The sequence below is a fragment of the Sarcophilus harrisii genome, chromosome 5, assembly GCF_902635505.1.
Source record: "Sarcophilus harrisii chromosome 5, mSarHar1.11, whole genome shotgun sequence".
NCBI lineage: Eukaryota > Metazoa > Chordata > Mammalia > Dasyuromorphia > Dasyuridae > Sarcophilus > Sarcophilus harrisii.
In genome coordinates this window covers 277,921,216-277,948,071 of record NC_045430.1, presented here as the reverse complement: position 1 = coordinate 277,948,071, position 26,856 = coordinate 277,921,216, and the positions used below count along the sequence as shown (strand labels likewise).

Here is a 26,856-nt window from a genome sequence, read left to right as displayed (position 1 = left end):
TATTTTATCAACATGAAAGCAATGTGCGTGTGTCTGCACATATGTACTACATCCACACACACACATGTATCTCTGGAGATAATACATCCCACACGCTGCATGGGTTCTGTAACATCCCACCGTCCTCTCGTCCTCTCAGAAGTGATTCTGCCCCAAAATGCAGGAATCAGATCCGGCGTTTTCTCAGCGTCCTTTCCATTTAAGGCCCAGTGCCCCCATGGCTTGGAGGGGAAGGGCTTACGCATGAGGGGAGGAAGAAAGAAGAGGTCCACAGAGGACACGGTCACCCGTGGATCCATGGCTGGCAAAGAAGGGCCCTGAGCAGTCAGGACGTGGCAGGCTTGTTGGCAGTTGGAAGAGGCCCATCCCTGTCCTCCCTGCCCCACTTTGGGTCGCATGAGGTTGGGCAGAGCTTCCAGGATAGAGGAGAGGGTCTCCCTGCTGTCCCGTGCCTAGTACAGCTGCCAGAGAGCTCAGCCCTTGCCCTTTGGTGCCACTGAGAGAGAAGAACATTAACATGCTGAGCAGCCCCCAGAGCTGGGGAGAGCTGCCAGATTGGGACCCATGAGGATTGACTGTAGGAAGGATGGAGATTTAGCTTTGAGAGGAGTCAGGCTGCAGGGTGCTGCAAAGGAGAACCTTGGTCCCTAAAGGCAGAATTGGGGTCCATGTGGGAAGGAGGAAAGAGTCCCCTTCAGACCTGACCTTGGGTCAGGTTAAAATGAAGGAATGGACTTGGAAAAGCATGGGATCTCTCTCACTGAAGGTCTGTGATTGGTGCCTAGATGACTGTTGGCAGGACTGAAAGCAGGAAAGCAGGACAGCTGTGAAGGTCCCAGCCTCCTCTACCACTCTGAGAAGCTGAGGGGTCACTTGGCATCTTGGAGTTCCAGCGTTCTCTTGTCCGATCACATGAATTTGGGAATAAGTGACCACCAAGCACCTGCAAAAGGCAAAAACAAGGATGGAGGGTCTCTAGTTACCTTCCCGTGATTAAGCAAGTAAACTTACAACCAGCAGTTCACAGCTCTGAAGTCTAATATCAGCATTTATAATTACTACCTCTATGCAATCAGAGAAACTGATCGATGCTGATTGGAATAAAATAAGGGTTCAATAACATCGGGGTCTTCTTGATCACTCCACTTGTGATCCTGCCAAGCCAAAGTTGCCTCATCTCTAAAACAGGGCGAAATGGGATAGCACCGACATTTTAGGCTTGTGGGAAGATAAAGTGAAGTATTTGTAAAGTGTTTAGCAAACCCTAAATAACTACAGAATCGATCATTATTCTTATAATTATTCACAACAGAGTGCATTAGAGTCTCTAATTTAATCAGGCAGGCGTGTAATTTGTGAACATGTCGCCAGATGGCACACATTCACTTTCAATGGATGATGCCAAAAAGGGCTCTTTTTACAAACTCCTTGGACTGGAGATTGGTCAAGAAAGAGAGGCAAACAACCTCACCAATCGTGATCTTTTTTAAAATTTGCAGTTTCTTTCAAAAGAGTTTTGCATTTTCAGATCCCCAAACCCCACCAACTACCCCACCAAATTAGACAGACAACTAAACTGCTTCATTACCAAAGCACTCTCCACCATCTCTCAAACCCTTAGGCTTTATTAAATTTTGAAAATAAACATGCTTGACAGGGGCATTACACAGCAGGGAGATCCTTAATAAATTAAGCAACGTTTTATTGAATGTAACAGATCTGACCTTTTGCAGGTCAAACCTGCATAGATTTATAAGAAACAGAAGTGGACAGCGGATTTATGGAAGAATGGGGGAAAAAAAACAGGGTTTGGATTTTAAACCCAGCTCCACTATTTGCTCCCCATGGAACCCTAGTACATTAGTACTTTACTGGGAATCAGTTTCCTCAAGAGATATTTGGATTAGATGACATTTGCCATTTCTTCTCTCTTTATTGTTGACTTTCAAAATATTGGCCAAGGATCTCTGAGGGTCCCCAAGACTCTTTCAGAGAGACGACCTTGTCAAAACTATTTCCTTATCAATACTAAGATGTTTTACTTTCTAATATAGTAAATATCAACAGATACATTATATATACATAAATAATGCTTTTGATTGGAGGAAAGGTTCTTCAATAGTTTTTAAGAGAGTAAAGGGGTTCTGAGACTAAGAAGTTTGAGAAAAGTTGGTCTAGAACTATGATCCTCTGACTTTTGTCACTAATTTGCTAGGAAATCACTTGACCTCCCTGGGACTTAGTTTCCTCATCTATAAAAAGAAGACAATGGATAAAACGGAATTCTATGCGACTAGATCGCTGCTCCCTCCTCTCCCAGCAAAGTCCAGTGGCTCCCCATCATTTCTGGAACCAAACATCAATCCTGTTTAGCCATCAAGCCCTTCACAGGCTGGCCTTTCCCTGGCAGCCTCCTTTGACCTTGCTCACCATCAGGAACTCTGCTTAGTTAGTCCATGGCTGTGCGTGATTCAATCCTATTTTATTGGGGACCAGATATGGCAATGTTGAAATACGGTGGTGTTCCTCTCTTTGTCATTTATTGCCCAGGCGGAATCCAGATCTTTGTCTAATTTCTCAAGATGCTTATTTCTTGTGGTATTTCTGTTTTGATTTATAGATAGCCGAGGTTTGGAGCCAGGACTTTTTAAGTGTTTGTCTAAAGGAAACCGCTCACATCTCTCAGCGCCATCCATCTCTGGTAGCAGCTCTTTAGTGAAGGAGATTTATTGACCCTTCCCCATAGAATAGTCATGTAGTGTTTCAACGTTCCATTCACATGGTTGGGAGATTCCCTGGAATAGATCTACTCTGGGAAGCTGGGCATGGGCTGAAGGAAGACAGGAAGTCCGAAGCAGATGGTCTTCCAGGGTTTAAAGTCCCATTCTTATCAAATGTGGGGTCTCTTTCTGAATTAGGAGGATGAAAACTGTATTTCTTAGAGGGTGTCCTTTTCACCATCCCTGCATCCCCTTGGAATTGCTACATGTGAATTTTATGAATCTTTGCCCTGAGACTCTAAACATCTTCTAAGAAATTTGGCCAATGCAATTGTCATGGGACCCTGCTTGGTCAGCTCTGGAAATACCCAATTCCCTGGCATCTGTTGGAGCTCCCTGTAGAACAGAATTAGCAAAGGGTTTCCTTTGATTTCAGGAAGCTCTTTTAAAATGAGGAAATAAATCCCTTCTAATTGCAAAATTCACACGGGGACAGAGTGATCTTTGGCATTCTCTATTTCCAGCGAATACAGTATGAAAGGCTGAGGGTGTGCTGGGGGTTGGGGGGTAGAATCTTTCCTGAGTTCTTATTCTGCTGCTGGAACTCAAATCTGGTTGCAGTAGTTGTATAACCCTGGACGAGTCACTTAATTTCTACTTGCCTCACTTTCCTCATCTTTAAAATGGGGACAAGAATAGCAATTAATGAAGGGGGATAGGAATAGAAATGATGATTGGAGGCAAAGTGAAGGAGTGTGACAAGGACCTCAATAAGCTACTAAATCTGGATGGAGTAAACCTGGAAGGAGAGTTTGCTGAGTGCTTGTAGAAGGAAGGGGGAGGTCTAGAAGTGCTGGTGGAGAATAAGGAAGAGGCTTATTTGTCCAAACACAGAAGTGGGCATGAGAGAAAGAACATTCACATTAGGGAGAATAGCTGGGGGTGGGTTCTGTCTTTAGAGCAGAGTCTCCTTTCCTTGATAGCAAAGGAGGAGGAAGAAATCTCTTCCTGTGAGAGAAAGGGGTGTCCTCTGAAGGGTACTTTATTCACCATAGAATGGAGTTCCTTGGGGAGCAATGGAAAGAGAACACAAGCAAGAGGAGGGTGTGTGGGCATGGGGAAGCAATGAGGGGCGACAAATAAGGCAGTGGACAGCTTTCAATTCCAAATCAGAGAGATCAAGAGGAGAACACGGAGGGACAAGATCTCTGAGCTTTGCAGAGAACGGGGGAGCCTCCACTAAGAACACTTGGGGGTGTTGGATCAGCCACTACCCCCAGTAGTGAATAATTCACCATTGTGAATAGAATGAGGCCGGGGACAGCAGTGTCACTTACTGGTCAAACTGGCTCCTGAACACAAGCTGAGAGGGGATTGGCTGGATCACCTACCGCGAAGATAATATAGTTTTCTCAGTTCAAACAAGTTTTCTTTTTTTCTTTCTTTTTCTTTTCTTTTTGAAAGACAGTAGAGGTTAAGTGAACTTCCAGGTCACACAGTGAGTCAAACAAGACACAGTCCCTATCTTTGGATGAAGAATGGAGAATACATCTAAGATTTTACATTTTTTACTCTTTACTTGGCTATTTTATTACAAAGTGTTGACTATTTCATTGAAGGCTCTTGAAGACTCAGACCCAGAGTATATACAGGGATCGGGCTCAAGCTTACTTCAATGATTATTATCTGAAAAACCTCAGATTTAGAAGTTCTGAAGCTAAGTGGGAGCTGGGCTCCTTTAGAGTTTTCTACTGATACATCTCTTTTCCTCTCACTTTAGGTGTCAGTCCTGTGCTCTGCAAAGCCTGGAAGGGAGAAAAACCCCTCTTCAACTGCATCCCTCCCCCTTTACCGTTCCACATCACTGCCTTCATTTATTCAAAGGAGATTCATTGTGCAATTTAAGCAGATAATCTTTGACCCCAAGGAGGCAGCCTCTTTTCACTTTCAGTCCTTGCTATATAAGTGCCATAGCTAGCTTGTGGTTTGGCACATTGGCTTCCATGACTCTCTGAAAACTTGAGACCTTCTGTGGCATTAGTAGCACATTTCTGCTTTGATGTAGATACAAGAGGCCTCAGATGGCTCCCAGGACTCCTTGCTTGGGAGATGGAATTATTCCAAATACTTCATAAAGCCAAGTGCTGGTTAGTTCCAAACAGCTGTTGGACGGCCATGGCAATGGTGAACCCCGGCCACAGGGCCAGCCCGAGCGAACAGCTGGATTCTATTTATCACTATGCTCCCTCTCAGCTTTTAGTGTTTGCTGACTGGAGAGCATGTAAATGTTGCTATTTTCCCCATCTACTAGATAGGATGTAGTCCTGCTTCTCTATCCACATTATAAAGGATTCAGAGAAGCAAGTCCTTGGGAGACATGGAAAGGAGTTTCGGCAGCTCTGAATGAGTGGCTAGGATCCTTCTTGGATCTTCAGTAGGAAGTCTGAATGTCTCTCTGTGGTTAATGAAGAAGCGGGAGCCCTCTGAACCGGATCTCATATGCTGAAGTAATTTGTAGCCAAGAAGTTGTCCCAAAGTCATAGGAAAGTTCTATCTCAGACAACTCTGTGTCTCTCTGACAACGTGAGAAATATAAAGTAAGCTGGAATTAGGCAAGAGCTTAGTACTTCCCTACTAGGAGTCTCTTTGAAGAAATGGATGTCCTGAGTCCTAATGAAGAAGATGAGGCCACCGGTCTCTGGTGGAAAAGGAACCATAATTAGGTCCGATTCCATATTAGAAATTCAACTGAGATGGAGACCATCTGCACAAAGGAAAGGCACTCCCCACCTCCACTTTTTTTTTTCTTCTCGCTGCAATTAATTAGTAGAAACTGTTCTCCAATACTTAAAGGAGTAGCATTTATTTGTAATCCCTTAGTATTCTTTCTTTAAATGTGGACTTGAAATGGGGGCAGGAAAAATGAGAGAGAAGAAAAAAGAGTGAGGGGAAGAGAGAGATAGAAGGATGAAGAACCTAAAAGAAGGAAAATTTGATTTAAAAATTCAGTTAAGAGAGAAATCTACATTATATGTCATCCATAATAATATGGTTTTAAACTTATGTACATCTATGCATATGTATACATATATGTGTGTATATGTATATACATACATGTGTGTACCCATACTTATGTGTATATATATGTAGGTGTATATATGTGTGCATATTCTCTATATATGCAGGTAGGTTTATGTATGGGTGCATGTACATGCATGCATGTGTATCTGTAGGTATATGCATGTGCTTGTGTGTATATATCTGTGTGTATGCAGGTAGGTGTGTGTATATTAAGCTATGTGTGTGAGAGAATATGTCTATATATTTGGGTATATATGTATATATGTAGGTGTATGTATGTGCATATATATGTGTGTATGTGTATATATGTGTGTGTTTCTATATCCATCTATATAAATATATCCATGCTTAACTGTGGTCTGCTTGGGGGAGAGAGAGGGGAAGAAAGAGAGGGAAAAGTACAAAGTATATAGTAGAGCACAAAAGAAAACTTACAAAAAAGCGAAGATGAACAGGTATAAATACAATCTCTTTTATTATTATATGTACTTTCTTGAAATGGAGATTTATTGTTACTCATTTTTAATCCTCCCTGGAATTCTGCTGGGCACATGACAATTTTTTTTCTTTTTCTATTTTTTTTTCTTTATTTTAAATATATAAAAGACATTTTAAATAAAAAAAGAAGGAAATATGTCAAGTAATGGTGCAAGTGCAAAAATAAAACATCGGAACTATGAGAGAGAGACAGACACAGAGAGAGAGGTAGAGAGAGGAAGTAAGAAAGGAAGGAAGGAAGGAAGGAAGGAAGGAAGTAGGGAGGGAGGGAGGGAGGAAAGAAAGAAAGAAAGAAAGAAAGAAAGAAAGAAAGAAAGAAAGAAAGAAAGAAAGAAAGAGAGAAAGAAAGAAAGAGAAAGAAAGAAAGAAAAAAAGAAAAAGAAAGGAATAGAAAAAAAGAAAGAGAGAAAGAAAAGAAAAAAAGAAAGAGAAAGAAAGAAAAGAAAAAAGAAAGAGAGAAAGAAAAAAGGAAGGAAGAGGGAGAGAGAGAGGGAGGGAGGGAGAAAGAGAGAGAGAGAGAGAGAGAGAGAGAGAGAGAGAGAGAGAGAGAGAGAAAGAGAAGAAAGAAACCTATAGAAAAGACAGAGATGGAGAGACAAGTTGCCAGAGTGGGTTTAGCGCATTGTCATTTGGGGTAAGAAAGCCTCCATTTGAAACCAAGCATAGCTGTGTTTGTTACTTCTTTAATCAAATCCCTTTTTCTCTGGGCCTCAGTTTCTTTATCTGTAAAATGTTAGGTCTGATCTAGATGCTCTCAGACACGGTCATCTCTAATTCCCAGGGTTTACTAATTCTATCCAAGCTTCTTGGCAATATCTGAACACAAATGTTCTATATGTTTTGCCGGCCATTGACATTTCGAACAATTCCCATCCTATATTTCTTCTCTTTTGGGGGCTGACAACCTGTGATTTATGGATTTGGAATAATTGGATTTCTTGGCTGCCATGCACTTTTGTGTAAGAAGTATTACATATGTTTCCAGGAAAGTGATTTAGAGAAAAAAAAATGAGTGAGAAAGTGCCAAGTTCTGAAATTTTATTTGCAAGCAAAGCTCCCACTTGTAAGACTCCAGTAACATTCTGAACATTGGTAATAAGACCTGCCCCTGAGGGGAGCAGTAGCCTTGGAGCCCCGGTGCTAAATCTGTGCTTTTGCTAGAGGAAGCCCCATCTGCCCAGTGACCTGGGAGGTAGCGGGCTGCCACCTCTGTTGGCCCAACATGTGAATTCACTTAATGTTCTTTAAAAATAAAACCTGAGACATTAAGCAAAGATTTTGAGATCACAGCCTCTAAATCATGTAGGGTGATTTGTTCAGCATTTTAATTAGGCAAACTGTTTAGTGGCAGCTCCCATGGATCAACCGAGGGCTTCTGAAAACCCTCAGGCCACATGGGATATGTGATTTATTCACTTTACTGGACTTTATTAAAGTCATGGACTGTGTGGGTTCCTCCTTGTCGAGCCATTCTTGTAGCGAAAATCCACAGTTCAAGTTTGTATTGGGGTTTAAAAAAAAAAAAAAACTCCAAACAAACAAACAAACAAAAAAAAAAACCTTTGCCAAATTTCAAAGCTTATGGGTTTTTATCAGCCCTTACCGGATTTACCATAAGAATATGATTTTGAGTGGATGAGACGATTTCAGTGGTACTTCATAGATCCTTATTGATTGAATGATCAGGCAATTTGGGGGACCCTTTGTATTGTGCCAGTGCAGGAAGCCCAGAACTTCTTTAAGCCTGAGGAAGTGGGTCATGAGACTTGACAGATTATTTTGCCCTTAAATAAATATCTTTCTGGCCAACTGATGCCCGGTGTTCAGATGACAGAAAGATTATCATGGCACTATCTAGGTGTCTAGTTACCTGATGAATGAAGTAGCTGATGGAGGCAGGTCGCGCTGCATTTGGCAGAAACAAAATGTGACCATGAAGTCAGAAGGCCATTGTATTGGTCTGACTCACAGACCTGGCTTTTGAGGAATCCCCTGAGAGGAGTTAGGTCCCAACAGCCATGGCCCCAGAATGGCCTTCGATCCTCTTCTTTCAAATGCTACTTATCAGGTGCCTTTGGCAGCAAGGGTACTGACACTCAGGGCATGAACACAGACCCCTGCCTCCACCCCACTCCACAGAATAGGTTGACATACTAAGGAAGCAAACAAAGGTTGATGAGAGTTGCTCTTGCTAAAAATGTCCTTCATCCTCCTATAAATGCTGCTGATATACCTCTGGATTGAGCTTGGCTGGTCTTCTAGCAACAGACAACTAGACCATCATGAAAGGCACTGAGATTAAAGTCAGAAGGTCCTAAGAAGCTGATGAGTTGTGTAACTCTGGGTAAATCTCCCTCTCTGGGCCTCAAGTTTCCTTATTTGTAAAATGAGGATTTGGTCTCTGGCCTCTAGTTTCCCTTCTCTTCCTAAATGGAACTACTATAGTTTGGTAGGGCCTGATAGATCTTGTGAGCCATTGGAATAGCCCTGAAAATGTGTCTCTAGGCCACCTGAAAAAGAAAACAAAGACTTTTTGGAGTTCTGGTACTGCCTCAGTGTCTATTAATAATCCCAATGGACATTTGTTAGCTATTTCTTTCCTATCAACCATTGAATTCCCTCTGCCCATCTCTAAGAATTCGGCCATAATCCCAGACTTTGGAGGCAGGCAACACTGGCGTCGGGATTTTGCTCACTTTAATTTAGTGAAGCGGGAGACACTGGTGAGCCCTAGTCCTCATGCTGGTTCCTCTGCTTCCAGGGCCTACTTCTGAAATCTCTTCCACCCACAATGCCAATGATCCTAGCTTCATTGGCAGGGAAGTTTGGCAGGGATGAGCCAGAAGAAGGGACAATTAGGAGGGAGTCTGAGAGGAAGGATCTGCAAAAACAAGAGAGAAACATGAAGACGGAGCTTCAGGTAGAAGGAAAACTTATGTGGGTATTCCCCAGGAGGACACAAGGAAAGGGAAGCTGGCAGCTGGTGAAAGATATACAAGGAGAGGGTAAAGAAGCTGGCAGTTTTCTGGCGCAATGGCAAGGAATGGGTGACTGAGAAAAAAGCCCCACAGTTAGGATGGACAAGACCAAGGTCACTGCCAATCAGCACTCAGCTCTTGCACCTTAGAACTTAAGGGGGGAAAATCCCCAGAGAGCCAGATACTGATTAATTCAAATAATGAATGCCACAAAGTGGTCCCATTATTTAGCTGGAAGCTGGAAGCTGGAAGCAAGGACCATATTTTATCTAAATATAACTTTGAATAGTGTGATTCAAATATACCCAATCACTTCGTGGAACTCATTATTCACATGGGACCTAGATGAGCACTGCTCTGTGGATGTTCTCCATCTTCTCAGTAAATGGCAGCTTCTTGAGAGCAGACTGACTTTTTAAAAATCATATCCTCCTTATCACAGAGTCTCAATTTAATAGATGCATAATAATTGCTTTATACAGAAAATTAAATTAAGTCACTTGTGCAGCCTATTTCATTCAAGCCAATAAGATGTTTCTCCTCCTTTTATGAAGTTGATGAAGCTACAAAAGATTAAGGAAAGGATTAAAGAGAATATAACTAATAAGTGATAATTCAATATGGGAAGGAAGACTTGACCTCCAGTCTCCTGTTCTTTCTTCCTGTTGGCTCTTGCATTAGATGCTGGTGGTAAAATTGAAGGGAGAAAAAGAGTCCCAAACAATCCTAGTTAGAGATTGCTGAATATCACAATTCAAAATCTGGGAGGTTTTACAATACACACACATACACTTACACCACTTACACACACACACACACACACGTACACGTACATATATACACATACAAGCTCCTGGAATCCAGGAGGGCCCTTACTGTGTTGAGGGAGACCAGAAGGAGTCACCCTAGGCGGTGGTGGTGAGCAATGTGCCCTGGATGAGGCTGTTTACTTAATGGCTAGCAGCAACTCTCACTAGCTCTCCTTCCCTCTTTGGACCAAACTGCCAGTCAGCTCCCAGGATCCTCTACCTCAAACTTAAAGGACTTCTGGTTTTTGTCTTCAGCCTATTAACACAGGTTGGAGTTAAATGGGGAATTTTTTTTAACTGTCAGACACAAGTTTATACTGGGTGATTTGTTTGTTCTTTGTTTTTAAAGAGGACCAATGGCATCATTTGAGTTGAGGGTGAATTGAATGGAAGTGAAGCAGAGTTCCCCAAAGTCATCAACCTAACTCTCTCTTCCTGAGTCAGTGGCGCAGTAAAAATCAGGACGATTGGCCATGACCAGGGATGTGGTGGGTGATCTTGGTGTCTTGGCTGCTTGACTGAGAGAACACTAAGCACTCTATTCCTCCCGGCCCCAACTCACCAGTGGGTTGGTTAGCCCATCTTCTGAGGTGCCTCATATGTTATGGCTTCTTGGAGCCACAGGTGAGAGGTGGGTGAATTAGATGGACACCAAAGGTGGATGAGTGCCCCTGAAACCGGCTCAGCTGGCATCAAAGGTGCCCAAGGGCAGAGGGAATCACTGAAGAGCCTTGAAGAGGGCAAAGATATAGTCAGATCTGTGCTTTAGGATTATCAGTTTTCCCTGCTCTGTGGAGATTGAAATGGAGAGGTAAGGAGCTAGATTTTTAAATATAAAATTTTCTTTTCTTATTAAAACTGAATAAAAATTCAGAAATTGTCTTTAGGGAGACCAGATAGGAGGCTGTTACTTTGGTCTATTTAAGAGAAGAGATGAAAACTTAGAATAAGAGATAAATGGAGATCTGGGGAAAAATGTGGAGTCTTCATTCTGGAGATGGAAACAAAAGGAATATTTTTGGTAAGATTGGGCAACAGGGAGTGGAATCTTGCTTTCCTCCTGCTGGATTTGAGATAATTAAGAAATGTAAGTGATAGGAAACTCAAGGGGGACAGGGACAGTTTGGGGAACAAATTCAGATTGAGAAAATAGGTGTGATGCCCTTTTTGTAAAAAAGCTGTGATGGGGCCTTACTCACTGAAGCTGTAGCACAGGAAGTTAGGTGCAATCTGGCTTCTGATACTTCCCAGCTTTAGCACCCATGGCAACTCATGGAATCTCTCAAGCCTGTTTTCTTGCTAGTGAAATGGGGTTTGCTAACCTCTCTAGCACTTCTAGCACCTTTGGATTATGCTGAGGTTCAAAAGAGATAATAGCTATAGTCTTCCAACTCTTAGAAGATGTATTGGGTGACCCCAGAGTCTTGATGCTCTTTTAGATTGTAAAGATTAAAAAAATTACAACAAAAAGATCAAATGCTGCACTAAATCTTTTGGGACACTGTGTGTGAATACTCTTTTCATTAGCTGACATTAGCTAAAGGATGACAAAGCACAAGATGAGCAGAATAGCACAATTGCCACGACAGCCTCTTCATGTCCTGCTCAGAAAAGTGACATTTTCAGGTGACATTTCAACACAGTCTAAAGGACCCAGGACCTCATTGCCAGGAAGACTTCAGTAGATGCAGGGCAAAGGGATGATGGAGGCTTTTGACATGACTTTCCCAAGTCACACACAAGTTGCAAGTTTAAGGCAATCACAAAATGTTTGTGGCAGCCCTGTTTGTAGTGGCTAGAAACTGGAAAATGAATGGATGCCCATAAATAGGAGAATGGTTGGGTAAATTGTGGTATATGCATGTTATGGAATATTATTGTTCTGTAAGATATGACCAGCAGGATGAATACAGAGAGGCTTGGAGAGAATTACATGAACTGATGCTGAGTGAAATGAGCAGAACCAAGAGATCATTATATACCTCAACAACGATACTGTATGAAGATGTAATCTGATGGAAGTGGATTTCTTTGACAAAGAGACCTAATTCAGTTTCAATTGATCAATGATGGACAGAAGCAGCTACACCCAAAGAAAGAACACTGGGAAATGAATATAAACTGTTTGCATTTTTGTTTTTCTTCCTGGGTTATTTTTACCTTCTGAATCCAATTCTCCCTGTGGAACAAGAAAACTGTTTGGATCTGCACACATACATTGTATCTAGGATATACTAGGACATATTCAACATATATAGGACTGCTTGCCATCTAGGGGAGGGGGTGGAGGGTGGGAGGGAAAATCGGAACAGAAGTGAGTGCAAGGGATAATGTTGTAAAAAAATTACCCTGGCATGGATTCTGTCAATAAAAAGTTACTATAATAATAATAAAAAAAAAAGTTTAAGGCAATCACAGGGAAGAAAGAACAATCACAGAGATGCTTAGCCAAAAGTTCCCCAGCTCTCAAACCTCCTTTCCACACAGCCTGCAGATTTCCCCACTTCCCTTTAGGGCTTTGCCTGCGCCCCCACAATATGCTGTTCTCTTAGATTGCTATTACTTTCTGGCTGCCACATTTGGGGAGGACATTAATAACCTAGAAAAATTCCAGGGGAAAAGAATTGGAATGAAAAAGGCCTTGAAGTCATGCCATAAGCAGATGAGAGAAGTCTCAGGAGGGCCCTCATGGTCCAGATTGAGTATTTGAAGGGCTGTCCTGTGCAAAGGGCAACACAGAGGGCAGCCCGAAAAGAAATGGGGGCAAGCTGCCAAGAGGAAAATTTAGGCTTGATGTCAGAAAAACCTTGCCAATAATAAATAAACATGTTCAGAAATAACTCTGATGATCTGGATCCCAAGGTCTTGTCTGCAGATCTTGCCTCTGTGTATCTTTACACACAGTGTATCTCTGCGTACACTAGCTGTGGATCTTTGGCTAAGCTGCTCAACCATTCTGGACCTCCATTTTCTCAATCATTTAATGAGGGGATTAAACTAAATGGCTTCTGGGAATCTTTGGGCTTTGCAGAGATGATAAATGTATAAGGAAAGGAAGGGATAGCATCTTAACACTCTAAGTTGGGGTAAGGTAACTAAGTGACCTTTTGCATGTTCCCCATCTTTACATGTGCAAAGCGACATGGGTCACCTCTGTCAGATTCCTCTTCACAAAAAGTAGCCGCCAGTGTAGACAACATTTTGGTCTTGTATATGGGTAGCCTTTGACGGTTTTTGAAACCTCCTCTAACTTTGAGGCCCTGAAGTTTCATCTTAGTTGTACCTTTGTAAGCAAGCATCCACCCCAGGTGCTTCTGTGAGAAGGGCTGGCAGTGGGTTTCCTCTCTACATTCATATTTCATGGATGTGTGTAATACAGACAAGAAAGATAAGGGATGTACCAGCCAGTGCCTGAATGCTTACTATGTTCAGGAAGTGATTCCCATCCCCTATAGACATGAATTCTGAATGCCCCAGCAGTCATTTTATGAACATCTGAATCCCCCAGAATCAGAATCCTTTGAATTACTTCAAATTTCCTCTCAGACAGGATGCGAGATTGAATAAGCTGTGGATCTAGATCTAGGCTTCAATCCTGGTTCTGCTGCTGGTGAGCTGTGTGACCCTGAACAAATGACACAATTCCTTTATACCTACAGTTACTCCTCTGTAAGATGGGGGCATGACAAGTCACTGATTAATTGATAAATGGTCAAAGGAAATGAACAGGCATTTTTGAGTTGAAAGAACTAAAGCTACTCTTTGGCATATGAAGAAACCAATTTTGATTGGAGAAATCAAAACAACTATGAAATACCCACCTCATAGTTATCAGATTAGCTAATATGACAAAAAAAGAAAATGATAAATGTTGCAAAAAATGTGGAAAAATTGGGACACTAATGAACTGTTGGTGGAGTTGTGAAATGACCCAACCGTTCTGAAGAGCAATTTGGACTCATGCTCAAAGGGCAACCAAACTGTGCATACCCTTTGATCCAGCAATACCAGTACTAGGTCTATATCAGAAAGAAATTATAAAATAGGGGAAAAGTACCTGCATGTGTAAAATTATTCATAGCAGTGCTTTTCAGGGTGACATGATGGTGACATGGTGATAAAGAACTGGAAATTGAGAGGATGCCCGTCAGTTGGGGAACAGCTGAATAAGCTGTGTTATGTGAATGTAATGGAAGGGTATTGTGCAATAAGACATGATTAACAGCAAGATAAAAAAAAAATTCTGGAAAGACTCATGGACTGATGCAAAGTGAAAGGATAAGCAACAGGGGAATATTGTACGCAGCATAAGCAGCACTGTGTTAAAATCAAATACGAATGACTCGGGCTCCATCAGCAATACAATGATCCAAGACAAATACAATGCACTCATGAAAGAAAATACTATCCATATCCAGAGAAAGAACTGATGGACTCTGAATTTTTTCTCACTTACCCTTTTTTTTTCCTCATGACTTTTTTTTCCCCTTTTTTTGATCTGTTTCTCCTTTCACAATGAATAATATAGAAATATGACACTGTATGTATAAACGCTATCAAATTGTCTATCATCTTTGGAAGAAGGAAGGGGAGGAAAGGAGGAAGAAAAATTTAGACTCAAAATCTTGTTAAATTAAATGCAAATATATTTTAAAATAAAATGGGGGAAATGAATACTGACCCTCAATTTTACCAATAGAAGGGACCCTCAGATAAAGAAAATTCTCTCTGTTCATACAAATCAGCACCTTCTCTGCAACACTGATTGGCATCAAGATTTTCAGTGATTCACTCAAAGTCACACTGGGCCCATTGGCGATATGTCCAATATGAGACATGAACTTGATTATTCTGTCTCCACCGTTGATCTCTATTCAAACAGCCAAATTTATTTTCCATCTGCAAAATGGGAGTAATTCTTATACTCCTTCCCTCACTCATTCCCAAAACTTTTGTGATAAAATCATCTTATAAACGGAAAAAGGGTTATTTGAGAATGAATGTCATAATGTGAGTTTAGCTTATGCTTCCAGGCTCTGAGTAAGTCTCTAAAATGATGTATATGATACATAGTCAACTGGATAAGGCATCTGACAAAAGATGCATAAGGTAAGTATTGGTATTTTAAAATGTGTAATATATGTAAGGTAGAGAACTTAGAAGTTCAAGAGAAAAAAGGAAGAATAAAAGATCTCATCTAGAATGACAAAAGTTTCAAGCTGAAGAGAATAAAAAAAACAAAAGTTGAGATAAATATCAAAGTTTTTTTTTTTTTTTTTTTGTCACCTAAAAGGACCCCAGAGATCCCTATGATTGAATGATTGAATTAGAAGACTGTTCAGTCCTAATGGGAGGATCTGGCAATCAGGTTGTTCATCATCAGGTGATGAATGTGGATGCTCTTTGGGATGACTATATGCACTCAGGACAAGGTTCATCAGGAGATTGTTGGGTTGTTAGACTAACCCATGGCTGCATTCAATCAGGTAACTAATTTACAGGAACTGTGACCACTGCGGGGATTTTAAGAAACTTCTTATTTTTTTTTAATCTTGTTGAATAATTCATTGGGCTCAGCAGCATTTTTTGTTTTTTGTTTTTGTTTTTGTTTTTTTGTTTGGTTGTTTGGTTTTTTGTTGTTGTTGTTGTTGTTGTTGTTGTCATTGTTATTGTTGTTGTTTGCTAAGGCAATGGGGGTTAAGTGATTTGCCTAGGGTCACACAGCTAGGAAGTGTTAAATGTCTGAGGCCAGATTTGATCCACTGCACCACCTCAACCACATTTCTTGCGGAAGGACAAAGTCTTTAACATATCAAAGACTAATAACAGAGACTACAAGAGCAGGGTAGGGATCCAAAATATTAGACAGCATGTTAGGTTGGCAGAAAGGAAGGCCTGGATGTCCTTTCTTAATTGATACTTAACCACAGATTGCTTGTAATTGATTTTTGCTGGAGTCATCTGGAAGCTAATTCGTCCCATTTGTTGGAAAGGGCCACTTATTGTAGAATAAGTTTCTAATTAATGTGACTGCCTCTCTGGATAGAGTCAAAATTGCACAGTGGACAAATGATATATTGAGTTCAGGAATAGGAAGACATGCTTTGAAAGCCTCTCTCTGATATTTGTCATTTGACTCTGGTTAAGTTGTTCAATTTTCCCAAGCCATATACAACTTTCTAGGTCTTATTTACTAAGTCATGGAAGGCACGCTACTTGTATTCATAGAGAGAACTCTTCCCCCTGGAGCATCCATGCATGTTCACACAGCATGCAGTTCAATTCCTTAAACCACACCACCATTTTTTTTTACTTCTGCCCCTCCAGTCAGTTGCTAATTGGCAAGTAGCAGGTTAGAGAAATTTACTTCTGAAACACAATCCTACTCTGGAATCCTGTGGGAAAGAGTGCAGTCCTCTTGGCTTTGTGCACTGGAACTCAGATCAAAGCCACCTTTTCTATTCTATTTTATTCTGTTTATCCCAACCCTCTTTTAAGTAGCTCATCATTGCACTTAATGCAAAGGGCCAATCTTCCAAACATCTCTTCCCTATTACCTTCATCCAAAATCAAATATCCATTGGGCCAATAATCATTTCTAATGTTCAGAAAAATTGAATGTTGGAGATAGGATGTTTTGCCTACTCTGAATCATTACCAACTTAAGGTCTCCTGAAAGGGATCTTAAGTAGATAATTAATACATACCACCTTGTTATCTATTCTATATTGTTTTGTTTTGTTCCAGTGATGATTTACTCCTTTTATTAGTAAATCTATTTATTGGTGATTATCGCTTAGAGAAATATATATATATATATATATATACATATACATATATGTATGCATGTGTGTATGTATGTATTGTGGACAGAGAATAATGGGGCCCCATATAATAGCCATATATATATATATATATATATGCCATATATAATATAATAGAGGCTCAAATATAATGAGGTTTGAAATAATGGCCAACATTCTGCAGATCTATATCATTGTTGTCTCTAGAATATGCAGAAAATCTTTGATTTCAATGTGTATGTGTAGCCCTTCCTAGATTTGCAGCTATTGTCTTTGCACATGGATCAGGTTGGTTTTTTCTAAACTCGCTAGGAAACTTTTATTTTAATTGCTTCAAGTCTCTGAGCTGTCAGATTGAAAAGAAACCCACGGCAGCCAGATTTTTCAAAAACACTCCTCATTTATTAAAGAGACACACATCAGCACAGTCACAGGACCAACTCTTCTGTCAACTGTTCCCCCTTATTGACCACAGCCCGATTGATTTCTCCATTTTCCATGCAGATTCCCCCTTCTCCCTCTGAGGTTTTTGGCAAGACAAGACCCTCCATGGCATGGCTGGACTCTCCATCTCAGTACCACATCAGCCTTCCTGACAGTTGGGTGTTAGGTCTCCCATTACAGTCCCCCCCTGGAGGGCACTGATTCATGCCAACTCTTGAATATAGCACTTATAAAATTATAGCTCTTAATTCAATGTGTGATGAAAATTAAATTTCCAAGCACACAGGCATGGGTTTGTGATGTTTTCCCAAGCTCCTTCCCTTGTCTGGAATGAGATCAGAAAAGATTCCATTTTAACCTCAATGTGATTTCAGCCCTGAAACTTTTTTTTTAAACTTACAATAATTGCATTTGAAAAGAGATATATGGATATGTCATCTAGCATATGTTGTTGATTCTTTTTCTTAATCATAATGGTTATTAGAGTTGCTGATGACATCTTTTTTTTTTTTTAAAGAAACAATAGTCTGTCTATTTGCTACTTTAAAAAAAAAAAGATTTTTTTCCCCTTTGGATTTTGTAAAAGTTTTTAAGAGGGATCAATATTTTATCCAGAAAACAGTTCTGGGTCTAAGACATTTCAACTCTATATTGTACACACATGGCCATAAAGGAAGAAACACCATTTTGAGTTGCCTTTGAGGTTTATTCTGTTATTAAAAATAAATGAAAACAAACCTCTAATCTTCCAAGTAATAGATCTTAAAAAGCTGGGCTACAACTGAGTGCCCTTGACCAGCTGAGATTTAGAGGAGGAGAGGCCAGGTGGGCACATGCCCACTACCCAGATGCCATCAATTGTTTATGATTTTTCATGGGATGAGTGGATAATTTCTCAAATGAGTTGGCTTGTAATATAGAGATACAGATAAGCTGGCAAGGATTTTAGTAAGAAAAGGAAAAAAAATCATTCCCAAAGAGGCTACTGGCCCATGTTTTTTAACCAAAGGGAATGTAAAAGTTAAATAAACCTTTAGGTTCTTTGATATCCATATTGGGAAGGGAAGGATTAATCAGTTTGCAACTTATCAACAGAATTCTAGCTCTGTCTTATTTGAAGTTCTGAACATTTTTCTTTTGCATAAAATACACTGCAAGATTCTAAATAAAAATCTGTCCCTTCTCATAATTTTTGAGTTCAATTATGTCACAGTAAGATACCCGCTATAAAGGATGTCATGATAACTCTAATAGAAGTCATTTCTTTTTCTAATTTTTTAAAGTGGTCTCTATCTTACCCTTGCTCCTCAAAATCAATATTTAATTTAGAAAAATTTCAATAGTCAAAAATGAATTTCCCTAGTTGTTATCAGAGGTTCTCTGTCCATGAAACGGAATGGAGGCATAAATAGCATGACTGAAAGGCACATGGGAAGAGCCCTCAAGAAGACCCATATTCTAATCCTGCTTCAACTACTTACAAGCTGTGTGAACTAAAGGGAGCCATTCAATTTCCCCAGATATTAATTTTGTTGTCTTTACATGAGGACAGATAATAGCTGTTTTTATCAGCTTCATAAAGTTGTGGTGACGAGCACATGAGATTGCATGAGAAAGGACTTTATACAATATGAAGTTAAACAAAGGTGACAGAATGATACAAAAGAGATGTATTGCTTTCCCAAGAGAATGGTTATTTCCCATCTCTGATCATAATGACCAAGGGTTATTTAAAGATTCAGGCATGAATAGTTTTTTATACAATGTTCTCTCATTTTGTAAGCTGAGATCTCTTTTGGGTCAGCGTGTCTAATTTTTGGTTAAGTATCAACACTTGGTTGCTTTATGGGAATTTTTTTTTTTAAGACAGAAACCCAAAGCCACTTTGAATTTTATTATTTGAGTTCTAGATCACCTGTGATCTAGCAGTCTAAGTTTTACTGGAAAGGATTTATAATGATTTAAGCCATGAAAAAGTAAACACTATATAAGTAAACACAAAAGTGCCCAATTTAAATATGGGTTATATTCATATGAAATAGACAACATGATAGAAAAACCTGTGTTGCACAAACCATACTCATAAGGTTTAATTTATCCAAGATTTCTCTTTTTCCTTTACCATCTTGTTCAAAAATTCCCTCCTCACCACCCAACACCAAATATAGCAATATTTACATCCACCAGATGGATCCAAGAAGAAAAAAAAAGACACACACAAAATTAATTCAATGATGTGTGGTCTCTGAAAAAAGGTATAGGAAGAAATCCCCACAAATGTGTGGGGATAAGGTCTTATCTGTAGCTCAAATCTCCCCAATTTCCCCCATTCTATTTACATACATGTATGTTATAAATATATGCTATATATTTTTCTATATTTACAGTATATATGTACACACACTTCTCTGTAGCCCGAGTCACTGTCTATGGATCTATAGATTCTTCTGCACACTCTGATAAAAGAGAACAAAGGTTTAGAAAATTCTCATCTTTTGACAATCTCTCCAATCACTTTGCAAATAATGTAAAACTATCATACTGACTAATATTCTTTCTGAAAAGAAAAGAAAATCACTTTTTACCTCTAATTTGGGGTTCATTTTATTTATCTTATTTTATGAATAAATTATGAAATATGCTGAATCCACAAATTGAAAATATTTACAGTTTTTTTTGTTGTTGTTTTGTTTTTTTTACATCAAGGCATGGCTGAGATGTTGAATCCTGGTGTTCTTGCAGCTGTCCATTTTTCAGTATAGCCTCAAGTGATGGACATTCTTTATAGTTTGCACATTGAGACTAATCGTAGGCCACCTTCCTTTCTCCCCTGTATTTTTCACATGTTAGTCAAAGTGTGACTTAGGCCATATTGGAAACCAATTTTTATTACATTTATTCTCTCTTCTGAAAAATCTTCATGAAAGTGGTCTGAAAAGCTGATCAGAAAGCCTTTCTGAGGACACTCTTGGAAAGTTCTTAGCCCAACAGAAATTAATGGAGAGCTACATGTGGCCAAATCCAGGGAGGAAAATGTTAGTGAAAATCCAAGAAAGAATTGTTCCAGGAAGTCCCACAACATCAGAAACCTGGCAGTAAAAGCCACCAATGTTGCCATGTTGGATGAATCCTTTGGTATATCCTTTTCTGATTGAAATTCGGAAGAAAAAAAAAAGTTTCAATTTTTTTTAATGTGTTATACTCTTCCATTAAATATTAGTTGTGGTCCTCCATTGCTCATAGTGTCTGTCATTTCCTGTTAGAGAAAGAAAATGAATTAATCAAAATGAATTTGTGCAGAAGGAAATTAACGGTTTTATTTGTCAGAGATTTCAGAGAACTTTGAAAAATTGGATAATTTACCTTTTATAGTAGGATGGTGACATTTAAATAGATGATATTAAATGTTGATTTAAAATTAGAGAGAGGCACTAGACCAGCACTCTGGGAGAGCCAAGTTTTATTCACATGGCACCAGGGATTGGGATGGGTTGAAAGGGGTGAGAGGGATGAGAGGTGAAATCTTTCTTTCTTGGCCTCTACCTCAATATGATTTGGAAGGATCTAAATACAAAATAGAAAGGGACCAAGTACCCAGATTTGTTCACATCTTAAGCCTTTTTTCAGAGACTGTCAAGAAAGGTGGTAACAAGTACCAGTTGTCAATTTTACTGCTAGGAAATGGCAAAGGGTCACCAGAGGATGATAGAATGAAAGCTCCATTAAGGTCATACCTTTTGGTTGGTTGGGCTTTGGAGCCTAGCAAGGTTCCTTGCTCCCTGTAGGCATTGAGTACATTTGATGAAATATTTTAGAAAGAGAACTTTGAAATCATGTAATCTAACCCTCCCCCCCATCTTATAAACGAGGAAACAGACCTAAAATGGAGAGATGACCACAACACTCTTGGCTATATAGGAGTAGCAATGGGCTCCTAACAGCAGTGGTTGGGATTTCAGCTGGTAGCTTCAAGGGAAAGACTTTTTTATCATAAGACTAGGATAGAGGAAAAACTCTCTTAAATTGCTTTTGAAAAGACCATTTATTAAGAACACTTGAATAGGGAAAAGTCATTTGGGAAGGAAATGAAAATAGAGACCCATTGAATGACCCAAGAGAAAGAGGCTCCATCTAAAGGCTATAAAAAAGTTAATTTGAGTTATATGAGGGGACTTTTATAGCCAGAAATCCCTCTGAACATGACTATGGATTATAGCGGGGATTTCTTTGGGGGAGGGGAAGCCTTGTTCATTTGCCTACATATATTTGCATCATGTTCAACATATTCCACATTTATTTTCAGACAGGTTATTTTTTGGCATCTGAAGGCACAGATACTCATATTAATGGAGCCCAAATTCACTCTCTCTCTCTCTCTCTCTCTCTCTCTCTCTCTCTCTTCTTTTTTATAGATCCTTTTGTAAAAGGATGGAAGAGGGGGAAACCAATACAAGGTCACTCTTTATGGTTGTGTTTTATAGTTTTTAAAATCTTTGTAAAGGTAGATTAAAAAGAAGAGGGAGTGGTAACTTTTTAAAAGAGGGGAATTGCAATCATTTTAAATTCAAACTTTCTTAAAAATTTGGCATTTTTTCTATTTAGGTAAAATCAATAGTGAACAAGATAGAAGAGAAAGGAGATGAAATTTGAATGCTTCCCTAATTCTCCAATATGAGTGATAATTTTTATCTGATATTTTCATGTCCTTCTCACATTTCTGGGGCTATCTTCCCTCTGTGAAGAACCAACAGCACTCTGCCAGTAAGTCTAGGTCTTCTTCTGTCCTGTTTTCAACTAATTATCGACAATTTTTTCTCTCATTCCAATTGCATCAGTGATCCGATAAGTTTCATTAACAAGGGGCCATTTTAACCTCCCATTGTGCATATGAGAAAAATGAGGCCCCCAGAAGTCAAATAACTTGAACTGAGAAAGTGTATTTAGAGGCCAAAAGTGCTGTACCATATTCCTCTAATGCCAGCTTACTGCAAAAACTGGGTTTGAGAGTTTTCAGGGGAAAAGAGGTGAAACACAAGTTAGGAAAATGCATTAGGGGATCATTGCAAGTAACTCAGTGGTGGCTGGAACTTTGTAAGATACTCTTGCAATTTATAAATTTAAACTTGGGAGGAGACCCCTCCCAGTCACTCTTCACCACCAAGTTCAGCTCAGACTTTTCAGGGATGATTTTCCTTTCCTTTGCACATCTTTTCAAAGCAAGCAAAATACTCAAAACAATCACTTATCAGAAGAAATGACTCCAGGCTTCCTTGCTCTCTATCCATCTTTTTTTTTTTAGTGATTTAAAATATTCCAGAAAGCTTTCTATAGGAAACAATTCTTTTTTTCCCTCTTTCATTTTTATTACCTTCATTCAGACCTAGTAAAACTATAGACAAAAAGGAGGTGGACTTCATTTTTCATTTAATGGTCTTTAAGGCAGATGTACCTAAAAAAGCAAAGGAATTGTACTCTCATTTGTAGGCTAACCTGCCTATTAGCGAATAAATGTTTTTTTTTTTCTCCAAATAAATAAAAAAAAATATATATATATATATGTATGCATGTATTTATACATATATTGTAAAAATCGTAGGTAGATTTATTTAATCATGCTAGTGAATCTTGAAATGGGTACTCTATTTTTCTCCATTGTTCATATGGGGTTTGCTTTAAAAATAAATCACAAGGAAAACTTTGAAGGTGGGAGCACCTTAAGAGAGTTTTCACTGTATTAGCATCAAATTCTGTTCCTGAAATCTTGTCAAGAGAGATATAGATAGTTCTTCTATATCCTGACACAAATTATGTTAACATCAAAAGGAGAATCAAGGCACAATGGCTCTGAATTAGAGACATGACGCAGCAAAAGCTCAAAAAGGCATGAATCATCCAAGCACAAAGAGGCTTGGATGCCTCCAGACAGGCTGAATATTGAAGATATTCAACCAACTTTTAAGTAGCAAGACTGTGCCATGGAGAAGGTGGTCACTTCCTCGAAGTGGTACTCCTGGAAGTGACCCCTATGAAAATGACATCACAGCATCAGCCCATGCTGATTGGCTGTTTTCATGATGCCCTCTGAAAGGCAAGTACTTCCTGATGTGACATAACGACATGGTAACTCCCTAGAGTTCAGCGTACCTTGTAGGTAACTCTGGTGTCGGGGGCACCACCGGGCAGCTGGGCAAGTCGGTTATTTCAATACCCCTCAATCTCTAATATAAATATAATAATCATATGGTAAATACTGCACAGACAAACATATGTAAAACATGACTAAATCATGCTAGTATAAATTATTTACAAATGTATATATATATGTAAAGCACAAAACAGCCAGTATCCAAAATGAATGAGGAAATCTCTGTAGGGCAAGCCATCGCCAACATTTGTTAGATCATGGGCAAATGTTTCTACTGGTTCACCTCTGTCCATTTGAAAGCCCATTAAGTCAAAGATGAATTTCTTTTTGGAGAACCCATGTCAATAAATCAGAAATTGCTTTTATTTGGATCCTTTAGCAGTCTCCCCTTAATTTTCTTCTTAATTTTCTAAATTATTCCTGTAAAACTTCACTAATGAAGGATCTGGCATTTCCAGCCTGCATTTCCTCTCTGATGTGACAGACTAAGATGGTAAAGGAGCAAATTATTATCCTTCTGCCCCTAAATTGGCATTTTCCCTCCCATGATGCAATGCAAGTGATGATGTGCGAATTATTTTTTTCTGGATTTCCTTTTATAACAGACATTGTTCTTCCACTGAAGCATTCCAATAGCAAAAGCAGACTGAACGATATGGGCAGTATTCAATAGAAATACAGAAAGTGATTTCTTCTGCTATTTCATGGGACCAATAGGAGCCCCGGCTCAAGGGGACTTCCTGAAATAAGCTTGTCATATTATTTAACTTTAAGGAAGATCCCAAAAATGGGGTAAAGAGCAAAAACAATTATATAGGACGAAGAGATAATTGAAAGTTGAGAGAGACCTTGGGAGGGCAATACCTTCATTTTAATGATAACAGAACAGGAACTATCACCATCAACAACCTCTCCTACAAATTGCTAGCATTTTCATAGCATGTTAATGTTCACAAAAGACACTACAAATATTAATTCATTTCATCATTAAGATAACCTGAGAGACAGGTTTTGTCTTTATTCTTATTGTTCAAACCAGGAAAACAAAGCTAGTAGGGATAAAATAATTTGCTCAGATAAGCAGATTTGAACTGATGTCTTCCTAACATCACCTTGCTGGATTTAGCTAGTAAATTAATCTCAGTATCTGTGTCAGAAGTCATCCTTTTCCTCCGCCTTACTATTTTTGCATTTCTAGATCTGATTTATACCATTGGAAGCCCCCAGTTAAAATTTGGGGTATAAGGAGAAGGGAATTTTTTATAAGGGAATTATAAAGAAAATTATAATGCTGAACTAGTATTAGTGATCACAGGACACTCCAGGGACTGTTTCCCCCCAGTATTATACATAGGCATTAATATTAATCAGATATTTCATTATTTGGGAAATTCTATTTTTAGGACTATGTCTCTGAATAGACAGAGATGCCAGAGAATTATGCAGAGATATGTAACCATGAAGTGCAAAGATACAATATTGAGAAACAGCTCTCACCAATCCAGCAGGACTAAGCCGACATGGGTCTCCCAGACATTTTCTCATCTACAAGTGGCAGCAGGCTCCCCCAGCCGCAGAGTGCACCCTTCAACACAAATGGGCAGTGATGGGGCCCGGCCCAGAACTCACTTTTTCTGCCATTTCGTGGGAATGATGCAAGGAGTGTTCTCGTTCAGAAAACATGCGTCTTTGTTCGTAGCTGGCCAGGCGGCAAGTAAGCCAAGAGGAAAGGGTACAGCCCCCAATCCCAATGCAGGCCAGAGACATGGAGGCCAGGCGCAGTGGGTAGAGCGAGGATGTCTTCTTGGTGACTGCTCGGAGGAACTGGAAATTCAGGATGCCACCAATTAGCCCACAGATGCAGCAGGCTGAAAAAAGGATCATCTGTTGAGAAATAAGAGATGGGGTGTTGAATGAATGTGGGGAGGAGAACCCTATTCAGAAGTCCTATTACAAATGAATTAATGAAAAAAAAGATATTCATTAAGCCCTTTCTATGTGTAAGAATGGTGCTTATGGTTAGGGATACAAATAGAAATCATGCAGTCTGTGCTCTCAAGGAGACCACACCTTAATGGAGGGACATAGCCCAGATAAGCCCATTTTATCTCAGGGCAGATGGCAAGGCCTGGAAGTTCATAGGGAGCATCATCAGGACAGATTTAGTGTCAAGCAGGTTGGCGGTCCAGGGGTAATGCAGATGGTAATGTTTAGCCATTCTCCATTTCACCTCAAGCCTTGTTGGTGATTCTCAGCTTAACCAAAATGTATGAAGAATCAAGTGACTTTTCCTTCCACACGGCCTATTGGGGTCTGGTGGTCTGAAGGTCAAGAGAGAATGACATGCTAGGTTGGGTTATTTTCATCCAGTGGGCCTGGATATGGTATGACAGTGGATGTTGTCAGAAAAGAAATAAAGGGAAGTTGAATGAATGGAATAAATTAATGCATGAATAAAGAAATGAATGAATGAACAAGTGAGTGAATAAAGAGGTTCTGAGCTCCTTGACAGTAAATACTGTCTTTTTCCCTTTCTTTGAATCCCCAGTGCTTAGTTCTGATACTTAGCACACATTTGAAAAATATTTATTGACTGAATTGATTGAATGAGTGAAAATATATTTCTTTACACTTTCTATAGTCAAACACTGTGTTGAGTGCTGGGGATACAAAAACAGTATTTTCTCTAGGAGATTATGTTTTAATAGGAAAAGATGGCACACATAAAAGTATGATGGCCAGGGAGGACTGAACGTGAGCCCCCATATTGAATATGAATCTTCTTTTATATAGAAAACCATGTTCTTGAAATGTTTTCTAAAGGAGGATATCTGCTCTTGAGTACATTCACAGGAGCCTATAAGTTGACTGACTTTATAATGAATACTTAGTAAATCTAAATCTGCATTAAATGATTCCTGTAAAGTCTTTCCTATATGTATATGTGCACATAAGTATATATAGGTATATATATATATATGTATACATAGGGATACATGTATACATACATGTATACATACATATCACATACATACCTATATCCACTCACATATGCATATATGCTTCTATGTCTAAACACATAGCTAGCTAATCAGAATTCAAAATTCAAGAAATTGTACTAGATGCCCACTCTATCATGATACTGGGATATGTGTTGAGAATATAAAGATAAAGCACAGAACTCTCCCTTCAGGAGTTTATATCCAACTGTGGGAAAACCACATTTATACAGAAAAATGAGAAGTCACCTAATTTCAAGAGGGTGAGAGCACTAATCATTGAGAGAATCAGAAATGGTTTGTTGGGGGAGGCACCTGACATGAACCTTGTTAAAGTTAAGAAATATAAAAGAGGAAGATGAGGGGGAATGAATTTCAA

The 26,856-nt window shown here is 39.4% G+C and overlaps 1 protein-coding gene across 6 annotated transcripts in view; it reads right to left on the bottom strand.

The window, feature by feature from the left end:
• Positions 1 to 19,143: 19,143 nt before the first annotated feature.
• Positions 19,144 to 26,856, bottom strand: part of TMEM196 (transmembrane protein 196) — a 67,665-nt gene continuing 59,952 nt past the window's right edge. For 2 of the 6 annotated variants that reach the window (XM_031940657.1, XM_031940658.1), the window contains exons 3-5: positions 25,108 to 25,362; positions 23,478 to 23,551; positions 20,522 to 20,589 (exon numbers count right to left, since the gene is read on the bottom strand). In XM_031940657.1, coding sequence (XP_031796517.1) covers positions 20,583 to 20,589; positions 23,478 to 23,551; positions 25,108 to 25,362 — 336 coding nt within the window. In that variant the 3' untranslated portion in view covers positions 20,522 to 20,582. Of the gene's footprint in view, positions 20,590 to 23,477; positions 23,552 to 24,975; positions 25,363 to 26,856 lie in introns of all 6 variants that reach the window. The other 4 variants (XM_031940659.1, XM_003772122.2, XM_031940660.1 and 1 more) reach the window with 3 other exon arrangements.